A 15808-nucleotide genomic window follows, 5' to 3' on the forward strand; every position below is an offset into this window, starting at 1 on the left:
TCTACCTCCTACTCTTCTACTTCCTGCTCCTCGCCGTCCTGCTCCTCGACCTCCTACTCCTTTTCCGCTTACTCCTCTATCTCCTACTCCTACTCCTCCTCCACCTGCTACTCCTCTATCTCCTTCTCCTCCACCTGCTACTCCGCTACCCCCTACTCTTCTACTTCCTGCTCCTCGCCGTCCTGCTCCTCGACCTCCTACTCCTTTCCCACGTACTCCTCCATCTCCTTCTCCTCCACCTGCTACTCCTCCATCTCCTTCTCCTCCACCTCCTACTCCTCTATTTCCTTCTGCCTCTTCTCTTCTGCCTTATTCTCGTCCTTCTGCCCCCCGGGGTGTTTCTCTTGGTTCTGCTCATGTTTTCCAGCCTGTTGGTGTTCCACCCCGCTCCTCCAGGAGGTGCCGGCAGGAGGAGGAGGACCAGGCGGTGCCAGGTGCTCCAGCCAAGAGGCCCCGGCTGTGAGAGGACAGGTATCACTCAGTCACTTCACCCTGCACCACCACTTGAAGAAAGTTTCAACCCTGAGGCCTCTAAACTGCCCAGGTAGCATCTTGCACCTGAGCTTTTTATTCTGTAGTTGTTGTTGTTGTAGTTTTGCACATTTAGGTTCAGTGGCTCGATCAACCATTTTTCTTGGGACTGGCCTTTGCGTCTGGCGGGGTTCGGTCAATTTGGTTGGTTGAGCTTTATATTATTCACCAAACACTTTATTGCACTTGGTTTTTTCTGTAGTTCTGCACATTTAGGTTCAGTGGCTCGATCAACCATTTTTCTTGGGACTGGCCTTTGCATCTGGCGGGGTTCGGTCAATTTGGTTGGTTGAGTTTTATATTATTCACCAAACACCCTATTGCACTTGGTTTTTCTGTAGTTCTGCACATTCAGGTTCAGTGGCTCGATCAACCATTTTTCTTGGGACTGGCCTTTGCGTCTGGCGGGGTTCGGTCAGTTTGGTTGGTTGAGCATCCTATTATTCACCAAACACTTTATTGCACTTGGTTTTTTCTGTAGTTCTGCACATTTAGGTTTAGTGGCTTGATCAACCATTTTTCTTGGGACTGGCCTTTGCGTCTGGCGGGGTTCGGTCAATTTGGTTGGTTGAGCATCATAATTCTCCCTCTTATAGTAGTGCCCCCCCACACACACATCGACCCCCCTCTCCCACCCCTCCCCCTCCCCCTCGCCCAGAGTCAGCTGGGATCAACTCTGGAGATCCCAGCTGACGAGGACGAAAAAGGTGAGTGTGAGCTTCTCCATGTTGATCCTGTTTACCTCCATGTTTAGTTCTTGTTCATCTCACTAACCATGACTTCCCTCTGCCTCCTGAGCTGAACTTGTCTCTTAGAGCTGCAGTCTTATGAGGACGGAAAAGGTGAGTATGAGCCTCTGACACGGAAAACAAATCACCTATAGTGTAGTTTATAAAATATAAACATAGGCAGCAAGTTGTGGTATTGTGAGAACCTGTTTACTCTGGTATTCTGTATGTTTATTGTTATAATTATTTTTATTTAAAGACAATTAGTCTCACCGACCTTTCTTTTTTTTTTCTTCCTCTGCCTCCTGTGCTGCTGATGGACGGAGAACCATGGACGGAGAAAGTGAGTATGATGAGCAACATTATAAAATACCAAGACAGTATTGTAAAGTAATGTGTACACTCTATTCATGTATATTCAATGTAGTATTTCAAACATCACTAGTCTGCCTCACTAACCATTATGCCTTTTTCCTCCCACTCTGCCTCCTGAGCTGCTGCTGTTCACCATGGACAGTACAGGTGAGTGTGAGCCTCTGACACGGAAAACAAATCACCTATAGCGTAGTTTATGACATATAAACATAGGCAGCAAGTTGTGTAATTGTGAGAACCTGTTTGCCCTGGTATTCATTTATTGTTATATATACTATATATTTTTTATTATTAAGATAATTAGTCTCACTGACATTTCTTTTTCTTCTTCTTCTTCCTCTGCCTCCTGAGCTGCTGATGGACAGAGAACCATGGACGGAGAAAGTGAGTATGATCAGCAACATTATAAAATACCATATAAAGACAGTAGTCTAAACTAATGTGTACACTTCATTTGTGTATATTCAATGTCAAACATCACTAACCATTGTGTCTTTTCCTCCCACTCTGTCTCCTGAGCTGCTGTTCACCATGGACAGTACAGATGAGTGTCAGCCTCTGACTTGGATCACTTGTGTTGTTGTGTGAACATGTTTAGTAACTTGAGTCTCACTAATCTTTATTTACTGTATTTCCTTTTTCCCACTTGAGCTGCTGCTGTAAAATATGGAGGACAAAGATGAGTATGAGTCAGATTGGTGGCATACCTCTTTATCTATATATCTGCCTGTGTGACTAACAATCATCTGTTGTTCATCCCTTGAACCAGCCGAGCTGCTGCTGTAAAGTGTGGATGAAAGACCCACTACAGAGGACTGCAGTCCACTTCACCCCCACGGGAGTGTTTCACTCTTTTGTGTATTAAGAGAATAAAAAATGGGAGAATTTATGAGTGTGTGAGCTTCCTCTTTTCAGTCATGTTCAGCTGCCATTTGTTTTTATAAATGTCTTTTAAACCCTTTAGTGTGAGATAGAGCTGGGAATCATCAGCCAATGAGGTTTTTAAGAATGAGCATAAGTACAGAGCTGTCCTGAACCTGTGAAGAAAACTGACCTGGAACAAATGTTTCCTATATGATTTAGCCCAGTTTAGTGTTGTACCCTCATATGAGATATTAGATAATCCTTTATTCCACCCACAGTGGGGAAAATTTACAAGGTTGCAGCAGCAGACAGCAGTAAAGAAACCTATAGCACAGACAATAAATATTAAATAGAAATAGCAGTAAAGAAAAAAGAAAAGCAGTATTTTAAGGTATTACTAATGAATAGGAATAAGAAAAAATACACACTCCAATCCAATCATGTTTTGTGCTGAGAACAGCTGTTGTTGTGGAGTTTGACAGCTGCAGTGAGGAAGGACCTGCGATAACTCTAATAAGGAGCTGGTCACTGATGGAGCTCTCCGGTCCAGTCAGGATACTACCGTATACCTCCTTGACAACACTGTTCCAATCCTAACTTGAATAGCCACCTGTCAAATAGAAAATATTTTATCCAATTGTACGTTCTTCCACCTATTCCCATCATTAATAATCCCTCTTTCCACACCATATCATACGCCTTCTACATTAAAAAACACTGCCATCACAGATTCCTTATTGACCTGTGCCTCTGTCTCCATACCTTATTTTTACAGTCTATGGTTGTTCTGTCTATGTTCTGCATTAAATCACATGTGAGTTATGATAATGATGATTTGACATTATTTAGGCCACTTTGTGGAAAGAGGTTTAGTTTGAAGTTTATTAAATGTGTTTGTTTTTATTTCATTTTATTTCCATACCATGGCATGGGAGGGATGAAAAATGAATTTTTGCATAATTTTAAATCATTTTACAATTATTTTGAAACGATTAGGCTACAGTTTGTGCTTCCGGAGGTTTGTGACTACTTCCGGGTCTGTAGCGTTGACACTGCTACACATGATGGCGGCCTCCTTCACTCTCCGCTCCTCCGTGCTCCACACGGCGCTGCGAGCAGCCTTCAAGCTGCACGGCCGGCCACCGGGACCTCCTGCTGTCGCAGCCGGGCTCCGGTTCGCTGGTACGGCTGCTGCGGAGGTAAAGAAGCCGGTGATATTAGAGTCTACGGAGGAATACAAGTTCGTAGAGCGGCTCATTCCGCCGTCTCGAGTCCCCGCTCCGCCGAAACACGCCGGTCCGACCCCGTCCGGCTGGACCCCTCCGGCAGAGTCACCACCGCCTTTACCGTACATGATCCGCCGCTCCCGCATGCACAACATCCCGGTGTACACCGACCTGACCAACGGCAGCCGCAGGATGACACTGGTACGGAAAGTGGAGGGGGACATTTGGGCTCTGGAGAAGGACGTGAAGCAGTATCTGAAGGAGGTGACGGGGAAGGAGCTGCCCACACAGGTCAACGAGGTCACCATGACCTTAAAGGTCAAAGGTCACTACGATAAGGAGCTGAAGGAGTGGTTGGCCAGCAAAGGCTTCTGACCCTGGGATGGGAGGGGGGGCACACTGGCATCAAGGACACAGCATGGCTCTATGGGACCAGGGGGGTCCATGAAGAGACGGAGAGAATAGGACTCTGGGTTTAGCATCTGTTGGCACACCAGAGACCTGAGGAACCGTCCTGGAGGATTCAGTCCTGGTGGACGGACAACTGATGATTGTTTCCATTGTCATGAACTCTTTCAAGCCAGAGAGATGTTAAAATTGTGGTGTTCATCAGTGTAAATACTTGGATGTGATGTAGCCTAATATTAAATATCAAAGCTGAGACCTCTGTCTGTATTTCTGCCTTGGACCTGTCAGAGCAGCAGATGTTCACATGACACAGACTGTTTGACCTTCACAACCAAAGTGTTTTAGATTTTGTCTAAATTTAAAATTCAATTAAATTGAAATTATTCTAAAATGAGCAGCAGAGAAATAACATGGTTGAAGCCTGAAGAACGATGTATGATTGTTTTGTCTAAATTAAAACAGTTGATCACGTGTAAAACTGTTGACATTTTTTTGTAGCTCACCCAATGAACTTCAGCCTTAAAGGTTATACAGAAATAATCAAAGTTCAAAATTATTTAATTTTATTCAGAAATGCAATATGTACATTATTATTGAGCTCTAGAAGAGGACAATATGAGTTCAGGTGAAAAGGGCACAGACACTGAAACCATCACTTATTCTCATTACAACAGAGCAACATGAAACCAATTACATGGAATATTTAGTGATATTATGGTGTGTGTGTACCCCAAACATTTATCTAAAACAAACAGGTAGTACATCAAACTGGATAACTAAAATAAATATAAAGGTTCTAATGAGAAAGAGAAAAAATACCATACTTCCCAAAACACACTGTTTGATGTTATTCAATAATTTCACTTTTCTGAGTCTGGTTTCTTTTTTCAGTGCTGAGTTTCTTTTGGTCTTTCGATGTTCTATTCCTTTATAAAACATTTTGTTCATTTTTAACTATTGACTGTAACCAAAGAAACGCTAACAGCAAAAAATATTAAATCAATCCACTAATCCACAATGCATTAGGAACAGGTTACACATTCTGTCTAATCACATTTGACCTTTTTAAATGAAGATACGGCTCTAATACCAGTCAGACTTTTATGGAAACTGTTTTGAGGGCTTTATCTTTAGAAAACAGTAAGATGGAGATCCAAAATGATGTGAGGAGGCAAGGAGAAGAAGGAGAGAGCATTAAAATCGGCATAACTCAGGAATGTATGAAAGTTGTGACGGAGAAGAAACGTCTAAACACTTTCTTCTTTAATTCTGATGTAGTTAATTATGACCCCATTTCTTGATATTTGTTCCTTCCGTTATCTATCTCTATATTGAATGAACCACATCTAATTACCGGTAACCCATCTCCCACTCCCCTCCAGTTGGTGGCGGTAAGTTGCCGGTTCCTTCTTTGAGAGCCGCCATATCACGTCACGAGGAAGAAGTAGCATCACTTCCGGAATGCGATATTATCGCTAAGTGGCTAAAAGCTTTCGGCGTTTGTCCACTCTGCCGCAAAAAGCTGTTTTTGTCAGGGATTCGAGTCGGCGTCTGTCAGAGGACAGTCATTTCCATGTGTGTGAGGTGTTAACGAGAGTCCGCTTTTCGCCTCTTCCGCCATAAACATGAAGAAAAGGAGCTCGGAGAAAAGACGCCATGTGGTTGCGTGGGTCAACAAAGCTGAGTGGGACCAGGTCCTGGAGTATCTTTACTCTAAAGATTCCGCCTTACAGAGGTTCGCGCTGCAGAGGGTCTCAGCCTGGAAATGCAGATACGCCAGTAACAGTCCCGTGGCGGTGGACTGCACCGCGGACCTGGTGCGGTGCCAGGTGCTGGACCGGTCGGGACAGCTGGAAGGAGGAGACCTGGTCCTGCTCTACGGAGCAGCTCTGGTCAGGTTCGTCAATCTCATCACTGAGCGAAAACAGGGGAAAGTAGCCCGACCCCTGAGGCGGCTGGCCGGGAACATGAACATCCCAGAGTGGGTGGTAGACCTGAGGCACGATTTCACTCATCGGAAGCTGCCTACGTTGAAATGGTGCAGAAAGGGATGCAAGGTGGTGTTGGAGTGGCTGCAGCAGGAGTACTGGTCCAGGCAGCTGGGAGGAGGGTCCAATGAGGACTGGGAACTGCAGTCAGATGTGGAGGATGAGGAGGTTGATCTGAAACGCCAAGAAGATGAGCTCCTCGCGAGGCAAAAAGAAAAGGAAGCCTACAAGAGTGCTCGGGAACTTTTGATTTCCTTTGAAAAAGAGCAGTACCAGGCTTTTGACGGACTCCCTGAAAACAGAAACAAGAGCTTGTGGCCCGCCCCTTTTGCAGAGATGAGCTGGTTACTTGGGGAGATCAAGCAGTTTGCTTTAGAGTCAAGTGAATTGCTGGTGGACGTGTTGTTGGAGGATGGATTCCTGGTTCCTACTGTCGAGCAACTCAACACGCTGGGCTGTGACACCTCTGACAGCCCCAGTGAACCCAGACTCCCTCAGATCTTCCTGCGTTTCTGGCTGCCGCTCCTGAAGATGCTCAACTCACCTGCCTTCATACACCTGCTCCTGGAGAAGCTCTTTGTTGAACTCAAGCAGCTCACCCAAGAGCAGAATAACCACAGGGTCTTCTACCTTTCTGCTTGGATTTCAGAGGTCATGCTCTCCAACAGCACCAAGTTTGATTACCATTTCGAAACAAAGGGACAGAGGAAGGCCAGGATGAAGGACAGGATTTTTGTGAACCGCATCCAGCTGCGGTGGCAGCAGCTGCTCTCAGCATGCCTGGATGCTCCCTGCATCAGCACGCCTCACTTGCTCCAGTTAATCCTGGATGACATGGAGCATCCTCTCCCTCTGGAAACCAGACAGAGGCTGTTTCAGCTCTGCTCCATCTACACACAGACCACCCACTCTGAGTTTGATCCCCCTGCAGGGCAAAAACAACAGCCCATATACACACTGGAGAGTCTGCAGGAGAAGCTGCAGCATTCACGGCACCACAGCCACCACGGGCGTTCCAGGCCTGACGCGGAGAGGAGCGAGTCCTCCCAGGAGTACAAGTGGGCGGATGCTCAGGCAGAAAAGGCAAAGTTGCTCAGAGGATCTCCGTGGCAGCTGTGTGCTGATAAAGTCTTGTGGAAGAACTATCCTCTTGGTAAAGTTCCTGGACAGTCAGATGACCCTTCATCCCTCATGGTAGAAAACTACTCGACAATGACTGTCTTTGACCAGCCGGTGGAGATGGAGAGCAACACAACACACAGTGTCCCAGGAGTCTCTGCTCCACTGAGAACAGCTGACGGCCTTCTCTGGAACCACAGTGATGTTAACAAGCTGAAATCTGGACTTCAACTTTTTTGAGTCGTATTGTAATACAGGGAAAAAAAGGCCTTAAGCTGCTGGCATATCATTCAACCTGTGCTCCTGTGTTTTAACATGCGGACAAAAGAAACAAATGGTTAATTTCTAAATATGATACCCAGCAATTTGGAGGATAAAAAGCAGTTGGTTAATTGATTGAGTCAGTCAACACAAATGGCACTTAATCAGTCATTTATAAGGTTGTAATGTTCGCTGGTTCAAGCATATTCAATGTGAAGATTTATGCTTTTCTCGGTTATATAACTTTGGATTGCAGCTGATGATCATTTTTACTGTCATTTAATGCAAATTTTCTCAGTTAATAGTGAAAAGGCCAGTTGTATTTTTCAGAGGTGACATCTTCAGTTTAAAGTTCTTACATTTTATAGACGGAAAGATTCATCAGTTCAGAAATTCAACAGATTGTTCTTGGAAATAACTGTTATTTGCAGCCCTAACGTAAAACATTTATAAAAGCTTTCATGTTGTATACTGTGTCTACAATATTTTCAGTACTTGAAAGTGAAAGCAGAATTAGTTGAAACATTTCCCATGAAAAATCATATACCACACATGGTAAAGCAAACATGTGAGGTAGAATTTGAATGTGCTCAATTCAATATGATATCAGTTTTGATCCATACAGAGGTTCTTTGTGTAGATACATTTCATTTGAAAGCTTCTGGAGCGGGGATATGGTTGTAAGCACGAGGTGATTTTTTTGATGATACATCTTCTTTTGTGCACTTGTGTTCAATAAAAACTTTTCTCTACCAAAAGATGAATGTGTTCTTTTACAGTGTATAATTGATGCTGTATTGCAGCACACAGGAATACTGTTAGTGCATGCATTCAACAAAACAAGTAACAAGTTTATGTACCCTGTATTATAATGGATTCTTAGTGGTAAAGGAGAAAAAACACACACAAAAAAGTTAATTGCTGTTAGTATATCTCTCTTAAATAAGTGACAGCACAGCAGTAGGACAGTAGTAAAATGTGGATCAGGTGATAAAATACGAACATAAAGTGCAAAGAGACTGTTCTCTCTGCACTTCTCAAATGGTGACCTGAATAATTGAAATACCCATATAATCTTAAATATTGTGCAACACAATAATAATGTGACAACTTCAGAATTTATTGACCGTATATTGACCACAAGTCTTGGTCACGGAGGTGTTCATTTACCTCTGGTCATTAGGGTCCGGGCAGCACAGCTGCCAGGACACTATTGTATTCCTAGGAATTCTTCTTCTTCTTCTTCTTCTTCTTCTTCTTCTTCTTCTTCTTCTTCTTCTTCTTCTTCTTCTTCTTCTTCTTCTTCTTCTTCTTCTTCTTCTTCTTCTTTTTCTTTCTTTCTTTCTTCTTCTTCCAAGGAAGTCATACTTCCCATGGGCGAAAACTCACCAAACTTTGCACAAAGGTTCAGTCCCATGCCAGATTCACTCAACTCCAAGGACATGTGCCCCCCCCTCCCAGGGGGGGCACAATAAGCGTTTAAAAACTTTAAAAATTCCTACCAAACCAACGGTAGATGCTACAGTGTTGAAACTTCACCACAATGTAGCCTCAATACTGCTGAAACTTTTGTCAACTTAAACTTATTACAAATTATGAAGTCCATCACTCTGTTTTTTTCAATAACTGTAAAACTTTTAAAATGTATCTCCTCCCACAATTTTTGCTCAATTGACACCAAACTTGCTACAGAGCATCTCCAGACCGTCCTCCACAAAACTTGTTTCTCGGATTTTTGATTAAGCAAAAATTGAGCCTACAGTGCATGAAAACGTTTGACTGTAAACAGTACTGTAAACATATACCATCAAATTCTTGCTAAATACATTTTCAAACTTCCTGAAAAAAGATGAGAATATTCTGGAGTCATGGTTGATGAAGTTTGGCAAATATCAGAATTTTTATTCAAAAACTGAATTTTCTAGAACATTTTGAATTCTGCTCTCATGGGAACAACTGCAGTCAATGTGAGACTGGAATTTATAAACATCATATTTTCTCTTATGAAGCAAAACACTTATCATTAAAAACAAATCACCAACATTTCCATGCTGTCAAGATGCAATTTATGTATTATCAGATTTTTGTTTAGATGACTGAATTATTGACATTTTGACCATTTCATCACAACAGCTGCCCGGGCACTGGCTCACCTGAGTGGATAAATGAAGCTACACAGCAGGTCTCACTACAAACTAATTAGCTCAGCGGGTTAAGAGCTGGTTCTTGGTGTCAGAGATTGTGAGTTCGAGACCCAGCGAGGGTGAAGATGATGATGATGACAGTTCGAAATGGCAGATGTCCTCAAGCTATTTTGCTGTCTAAATGCAATTTATGTATTAACAGATTTTTGTTTAGATAACAGAAATCTGCGTTCACAACTGCTGCCCGGACACTGACTCACTGAGTCTATTTGAGAAGACACACACCATGTCTCACTTCCAGATAATTAGCTCACTGAGTTAAGTGCTGGTTCTTGGTGTCAGAGGTTGTGAGTTCAAGACCCAGCCAGGGTGATGATGACAGATCAAAATGTCAAATGTTCTCAACACGAAACACAAGACAATTGTCCTAATGGTGGCATCACAGCAAGCTTCTAAATTTAAAAATCCAAATAGCTTGGACTGGACCATGTGCGAAGGCTCCTAATATCTTAGAGTCATAGTAGATGTTTGACAAATACATATCATTATTTTACCTCAAAAACGGATTTTTCTTTTTCTGCCTACACGACAGTGAATGGCTTACTCAATTTGTGAAGCCACTGTTGAATGCAATTTGTCAATTAGCTCAGTGCGATAGACAATGGTCTTTGGTTCCCGAGGTTGTGGGTTTAATCCTCAACTGATGCAAATTGGACATTATAAGGACAACTGTCTTGTCTTCCTATTCTCCTGTTTGTTGCTCAGAATTGCCTAAATTTGCCCAAAAGTAGCCCGGACCCGACCCATCGCTGCGCAGCAGCTATAATCATTATAAGGTTTGCTGTTGTATGACTGCGCCATATTTCATGGGGTTTTTGTCATGCGGACTTTTATTTTGAAGAGCTTCTCCGGAAGTGGCCGCAGGTCATTAGACTGTACTCCAAACCGCATTGTTGTCCATTTTCCCTCCGAGCTGTGACTCAGCCTGATAGCAGCTAAGAGCGGGTCGACTCTTTCAGCAGCGTCTCATCGAGGGATTCACTCCGTGCAACTTTTTTTTTTATTATTGTATTAATTTTCCGTAAATCACGGTAAGTTGGTCGTCGAAGCGGCGTTAAAAACTCCTGCGTCATTCACGAGCTCCATTGTAAACGTTGCGACGCTTCGTGAACTTTCGGTTGTTTTTTATGGCGCTAATGAAAAGTGAACAGGCACTTGTCGGCTTTATAATCCCAAATGTGTTTGTTATGCAGCAGAACATCCAGTGGTTTGACTTAAAACAAGTTTATGTTACTGGCATTCAACAAACGTCGGCTTGGCGCGCGAGCGAGTGAGCTGCACAGGCCTTGTTAGCTAGTTACCAACCTAGCACCAGAGTCAAGACGTATGATGACGTTACCGATATTTGCTGTTATTCATCGTCAATTGCTCTAAAGACCTGCAGAGTTAAGTAACCGGTAACATGAATTGTGAGTTATTGCCTCATGTGCTCAACTGTAGCTCGTTGGTGTCAATGCGTTGCGCAGCATTATGCTAATGCTAAGAGGCCTAGCTAGCTGGAGCTACCAGGCAGGACGTTGGTGATACGTTTCACACACACACACCTCTGGCCCCGTTAGAAAATGGAGGCTGTCATGAGCTAACTCTGTTAAGTAGATTACACAGTTTGAATGTTATTTCTTGTTATTTACTTTGGCCAGCTGAGTAAAACGAGCGTGTAGCGGAAATAATTGTATAGTTGTTGTATAACAGCGTGAGTGCGAAAGTGTTGGTGCCGTCAACAATGATTCTTGCATGCATTCTTGCAATGAGTCATAGATTTATTAAAAATCTTAAGTTAATGTTTATCTTCTTGCGTAACCAGTTTTTTTAGTGACATGGTGACAGCTTTTGTTGTTGATTTAGTAAACAACTACACTGACTAAAGTTACTGTTGATATGTTTGATAACTGTTTCAGTTATTTTATGAAGCATACACACTAACAGTATATTTTGTGTTTGCAGGTGATACATTTTCAGGTATCCTCAGGACAGCGCGCCTACGGCCCTACTGTCAAGTCAGAATGATAACCAGAAGAAGAGGCCGTACAGTCAACAACACAAAGTCCCTTGAAGTTGAAGTGGTGGATGCAGTGGAAACTGTGGAGGACCTCCCAAGTCCCTCTGCGGGATTCCCAGCTGACGATATTGACGCCGGTGGCATAGAGCTAGACGACCTGTTTGGAATCGAAGACTTGAAATGGACACTTGAAAAAGACTCTGCACTCTTCGATATGGAGTTGGATGAGCTTGGCGTGTACTGTGCCAAGGATCAAGATTCTGGGATTGAAGCTTCGACAGCCTCGTCTCCAGAGAGAATGTCATCTGATTTGAAGATCAACAACAGACAAAACCAGTCGAGCCACATGATCAACAAAAATGCCATCGCTGCCAGGATGAATCGTCTGAAGAAGAAGGAATATGTCACCAGCCTGGAGAGGAAAGTTGGCGTCCTGTCCACGGAAAACAACTCGCTCAAACAGGAAAATTCTCAGCTCACGAAGAGGGTGGAGGAACTGGAAGATGAGACCAGGTACCTGAGAGCTGTGCTGGCCAATGAGAGCATGTTAGCCCAGCTCTTGTCCAGAATCAGCGGTGTGAATGGGATGAAATTATCTTCCTCACTTTTCCAGGGGGCCGACTCAAATGACCACGACTATGCCTTGCCCAGGAAGCGCGTGAAAGTGGACGAGAAAGAGACATCTGGTGGCGTGTGTCTGCACGTGGACAAGAACCATGTCTCAGTGGAGTTCTGCACTAAGTGTGCAGAGAGTGCAAGCACGTCGCTCAAAATGTAGGGTCAAGTACTTCTCTCTGTTTTCAGATATTGAGACTGGCTCAGTGTACTGAACATCTTGAGGGTGGAAAAACACTGTTGAATTTTGTTAAGATTATTACCTAAGAACTGCTGAATGTGCATGTGATTTTTGTATGTTGATGGATTGATTACACGTTACTGCTAAACCTTGTTGACAGTTTCTTCTAGGTAATGGTTGATCCACCATGCGGGATGAGTGGCTTTCTGAACACCTTTGCCTGCTTGACTCCATGGTAAGGATCAGACAAGAAAAGACTTTTTGTTGTTGATTTTTCACAGGTTTGAAGCGTTCAGCAGCAGCCATAATACTTCTGTTTGTAGACAATTATTGTTCCAGCTAGTGGATGTTGTTTTTCTATATTTTCATTTGTTATCGGTTTGTTAAAGAATTTGATTTTATTTTAGTTAACATGTAACTAAGAGTTAAATCAATGTGTGAATGGTAAGATGTTAAGTTGAAGGTGAAGGTCCACAAAGAGAGATTTAGAATCAGCGGTCTAATTGGAATGAAGTGATCCATAAAAAAGATGTTTATACGTTATTTTGATGAGAACTAATCTCTTTGTGAACCTGCACCACTGTACAAAAGAATACTGTCATTTAGCGCCACCTATTTTTCTTTATGCTAAAGTGGAATCTGCTGGTGGAGGGCGAGGAGGCTGGACAAGCTGCTGCCAACGTGGCCTGGTATTTTTTTAAAGGTAGTATCGGTAACAAATGGTATATACGTGATTACATTTCACCAAAGCTCCACAACATCTGTAGCTACAGGTATGGTCAATGTAACTCATGCAGCATTTTTTTTTTGGAGGGAGGGCGGTGTAGTTAACTACATCTGCTTCCAATACTTGGAGCAGTGTATCCAGAGGCTTACGTCTCTTATGCCTAGTGTATATATTTACATGTTATCAGTAAATACATCCTAAATAATCTGCTTTCAGTGATGGAAACCATTTTGATCAAGTGTAACAAATTGTAAATGTGTATATAACTTGGAATACTATACTTTGTTTGAAGTAAATGCTCTTTGAGAAATGTTGGAAAAATAAATCATATTTTCATTAAGTTTGAGTTATAAATATCTACTGTGTCTTGCTCTGTACTGTTGATATTAATGCATCTCTTTTTCTCTTTCTAAACAGCAAAGCTCTCTGCCGATAAACGTCTAACTTTTCCTGATCATTTGGGTCAAGTCTGGTAAAGGTTGTCAAAACAAATGACAAAGACCTCCTTTGATGGAAGTTTTTTTTTAAATCCACAGTTTAAGAGGTGATTCATACTGTCCAGCTTTTAGCCCGTTTACTTTAAATCAATCATGTTACATTCAGTCATTTATCCACTACCCCGCAGCAAATGATACCTGCCCCCACCCGACCTCACCTACTGTGGTTCTTCTTGGCAGCAGGGCCGCCCATGGCCGGCCTGCAAGTGCTCCACCCTCAACCCCATTTTTATGCCCTTATTTCTGTCAAAACGTTTGTCTGGCTGTTGTAATACACTGTTTTTAAAATCAAAAATACTAGTGTGGATGTTGCCAGGCTTTTTTCTTTCTTTTTTTTTTCTTTAAAAAAAAAAAAAAAAAAAAAGATCAACTTCACTTCAAACTTAAAAGGATAATTCAGCATTTTTGAAGTGGGTTTGTATGAGGTGCAAATGGTCATTAAGTATAATATCTGCAGTGAAAAGGTCTCTGTGTGTCCCCCCTCCACGGAGAAACACCGGCGCATCGCGCTGCACCGAGACACAGGCAGTAAACGGCTGTCAATGAGGGAGAGTTAATCAGTGTATTTTCGCCGCCCACGAGAAGTCCTGTCTCAAAATAATACACCAATTCAAGAGTACGGTATAAAAAAAATTACAATGCATCAGCTGGTCAGAAAAAAAGTTAGTTTATCTGGAACTTGCCAACTCAGTCTGTACTCCTCACGCAGGCAGGCTCCACGATGTGCTGTATCACTCCGTGCCTTCCACACACCGCTGATCCAAACAGCTGATTGGCAGAGTGATAGAGCACATTGCGGAGCCTGTCTGCATGGAAGAATACTGAGTAAGTTGGTTAGTTCCAGATAAACAAACTTTTTCCCGACCAGCTGATGCATTGTAAACATTTTACTTCATATCCGTACTCTTGCACTAGTGTATTATTTTGAGACTGGACTTCTCATAGGCGACGAAAATACGCTGACTAATTGTCCCTCATTCCCAACAGTGTACTGTGTGTGTCTCGTTGCAGCACGATGCACTGTTTCTCTGTGGTGGTGTGGGGGGGGCAGAGACCCTTCTACTGCAGATATTTTACTTGAAGGGATGGTTCACCCATAATTCAAATTTCACTCATTATCTACTCACCCTCATGTCGACTAAGAGTCCTCCGTGCCTTCTCTGAGTTACAGCGGGGCTCCATGCAGCACTGCATGTCCATATGACGGTAGCGAACGGGGTTCACTTTTCTTTGTCCAAAAAGACACACCAAAAAACATCCAAATACCTCCATAGTGCTCGTCTGTAATGTCCCTCTTGTATTGAAGCCCCGACATGAGAAACTGTTCTGAAAAAATTAAAAGTCTATATTTTAAGCTTGTTTGTAGCGGAGCTCCCAGCACTGCTCTTCCTGGCGTGATTTGGACAGATCAGGAAGAGCAGTGCTGGAAGCTACCGCTACAAACAAGCTTAAAATATAGACTTTTAATTTTTTTCGGAACAATTTCTCATGTCGGGGCTTCAATACAAGAGGGACATTACAGACGAGCACTATGGAGGTATTTGGATGTTTTTTGGTGTGTCTTTTTGGACAAAGAAAAGTGAGCCCCGTTCGCTACCGTCATATGGACATGCAGTGCTGCACGGAGCCCCGCTGTAACTCAGAGAAGGCATGGAGGACTCTGAAACTTCTCCCAGCCCTTAGTCGACATGAGGGTGAGTAGATAATGAGTGAAATTTCAATTTTGGGTGAACTATCCCTTTAATGGCCATTTGTACCTCATACAAACCCACTTCTGGAAAGCCTTAAAGAGGGTAACTTTCTCTCTGCTTTAGAGTGCAGCAGAAAAATAAGAACTATGGAAAGACTCTGAAACCAGTTAGCCAGAAAAGTGAATAATTATGGCACATTTTGTCATCCTCAGATTTGAGTGAATCATTTGGGGGGAAAAGGACTTGCTAAAAAAAGTTTGTTAAAAGTTTGATGGAAATCTGATTGAGCAGTCACATGTCAGCATGTTGAACATGAAGCTAAAGACAACAGCCTTTCAGCTGACTTTGACCCCCATAAAAAAGCAGTCCACCATAAGCTCATGCACATGATAAT

General features: G+C 42.9%; 3 protein-coding genes across 4 annotated transcripts; all 3 read left to right on the plus strand.

The window, feature by feature from the left end:
* The first annotated feature begins 3542 nt into the window (after positions 1 to 3542).
* Positions 3543 to 4610, plus strand: mrpl49 (mitochondrial ribosomal protein L49). The gene has a single exon (XM_085781007.1). The coding sequence runs from the start codon at positions 3560 to 3562 to the stop codon at positions 4097 to 4099; it is 540 nt and encodes a 179-aa protein (XP_085637133.1). The 5' UTR covers positions 3543 to 3559; the 3' UTR covers positions 4100 to 4610.
* Positions 4611 to 5588: 978 nt separating this feature from the next.
* Positions 5589 to 7512, plus strand: las1l (LAS1 like ribosome biogenesis factor). The gene has a single exon (XM_085781008.1). The coding sequence runs from the start codon at positions 5758 to 5760 to the stop codon at positions 7477 to 7479; it is 1722 nt and encodes a 573-aa protein (XP_085637134.1). The 5' UTR covers positions 5589 to 5757; the 3' UTR covers positions 7480 to 7512.
* Positions 7513 to 10564: 3052 nt separating this feature from the next.
* On the plus strand, positions 10565 to 13566 carry crebzf (CREB/ATF bZIP transcription factor). 2 transcript variants are annotated; one of them, XR_015036136.1, is made up of 4 exons: positions 10565 to 10735; positions 11649 to 12477; positions 12660 to 12734; positions 13133 to 13566. XR_015036136.1 is itself a non-coding variant. In XM_085781010.1 (2 exons), exon 2 carries the CDS (start codon positions 11708 to 11710, stop codon positions 12479 to 12481), a length of 774 nt encoding a protein of 257 aa, XP_085637136.1. In that variant the 5' UTR covers positions 10565 to 10735; positions 11649 to 11707; the 3' UTR covers positions 12482 to 12717. The 2 variants fall into 2 exon arrangements, 1 of the variants encoding a protein (XP_085637136.1); XM_085781010.1 differs by lacking the exon at positions 13133 to 13566 and having other exon boundaries at positions 11649 to 12717.
* Positions 13567 to 15808: the final 2242 nt, after the last annotated feature.

The sequence above is a fragment of the Trachurus japonicus genome, chromosome 7 (genome assembly GCF_045865225.1).
Source record: "Trachurus japonicus isolate A0001 chromosome 7, Traja_1.0".
Lineage (NCBI taxonomy): Eukaryota > Metazoa > Chordata > Actinopteri > Carangiformes > Carangidae > Trachurus > Trachurus japonicus.

Coding starts and splice junctions, on each gene's coding strand:
- mrpl49 (XM_085781007.1), top strand. CDS start 3,560: ATGATGGCGGCCTCCTTCACTCTCCGCTCCTCCGTGCTCCACACGGCG.
- crebzf (XM_085781010.1), top strand. CDS start 11,708: ATGATAACCAGAAGAAGAGGCCGTACAGTCAACAACACAAAGTCCCTT.
- las1l (XM_085781008.1), top strand. CDS start 5,758: ATGAAGAAAAGGAGCTCGGAGAAAAGACGCCATGTGGTTGCGTGGGTC.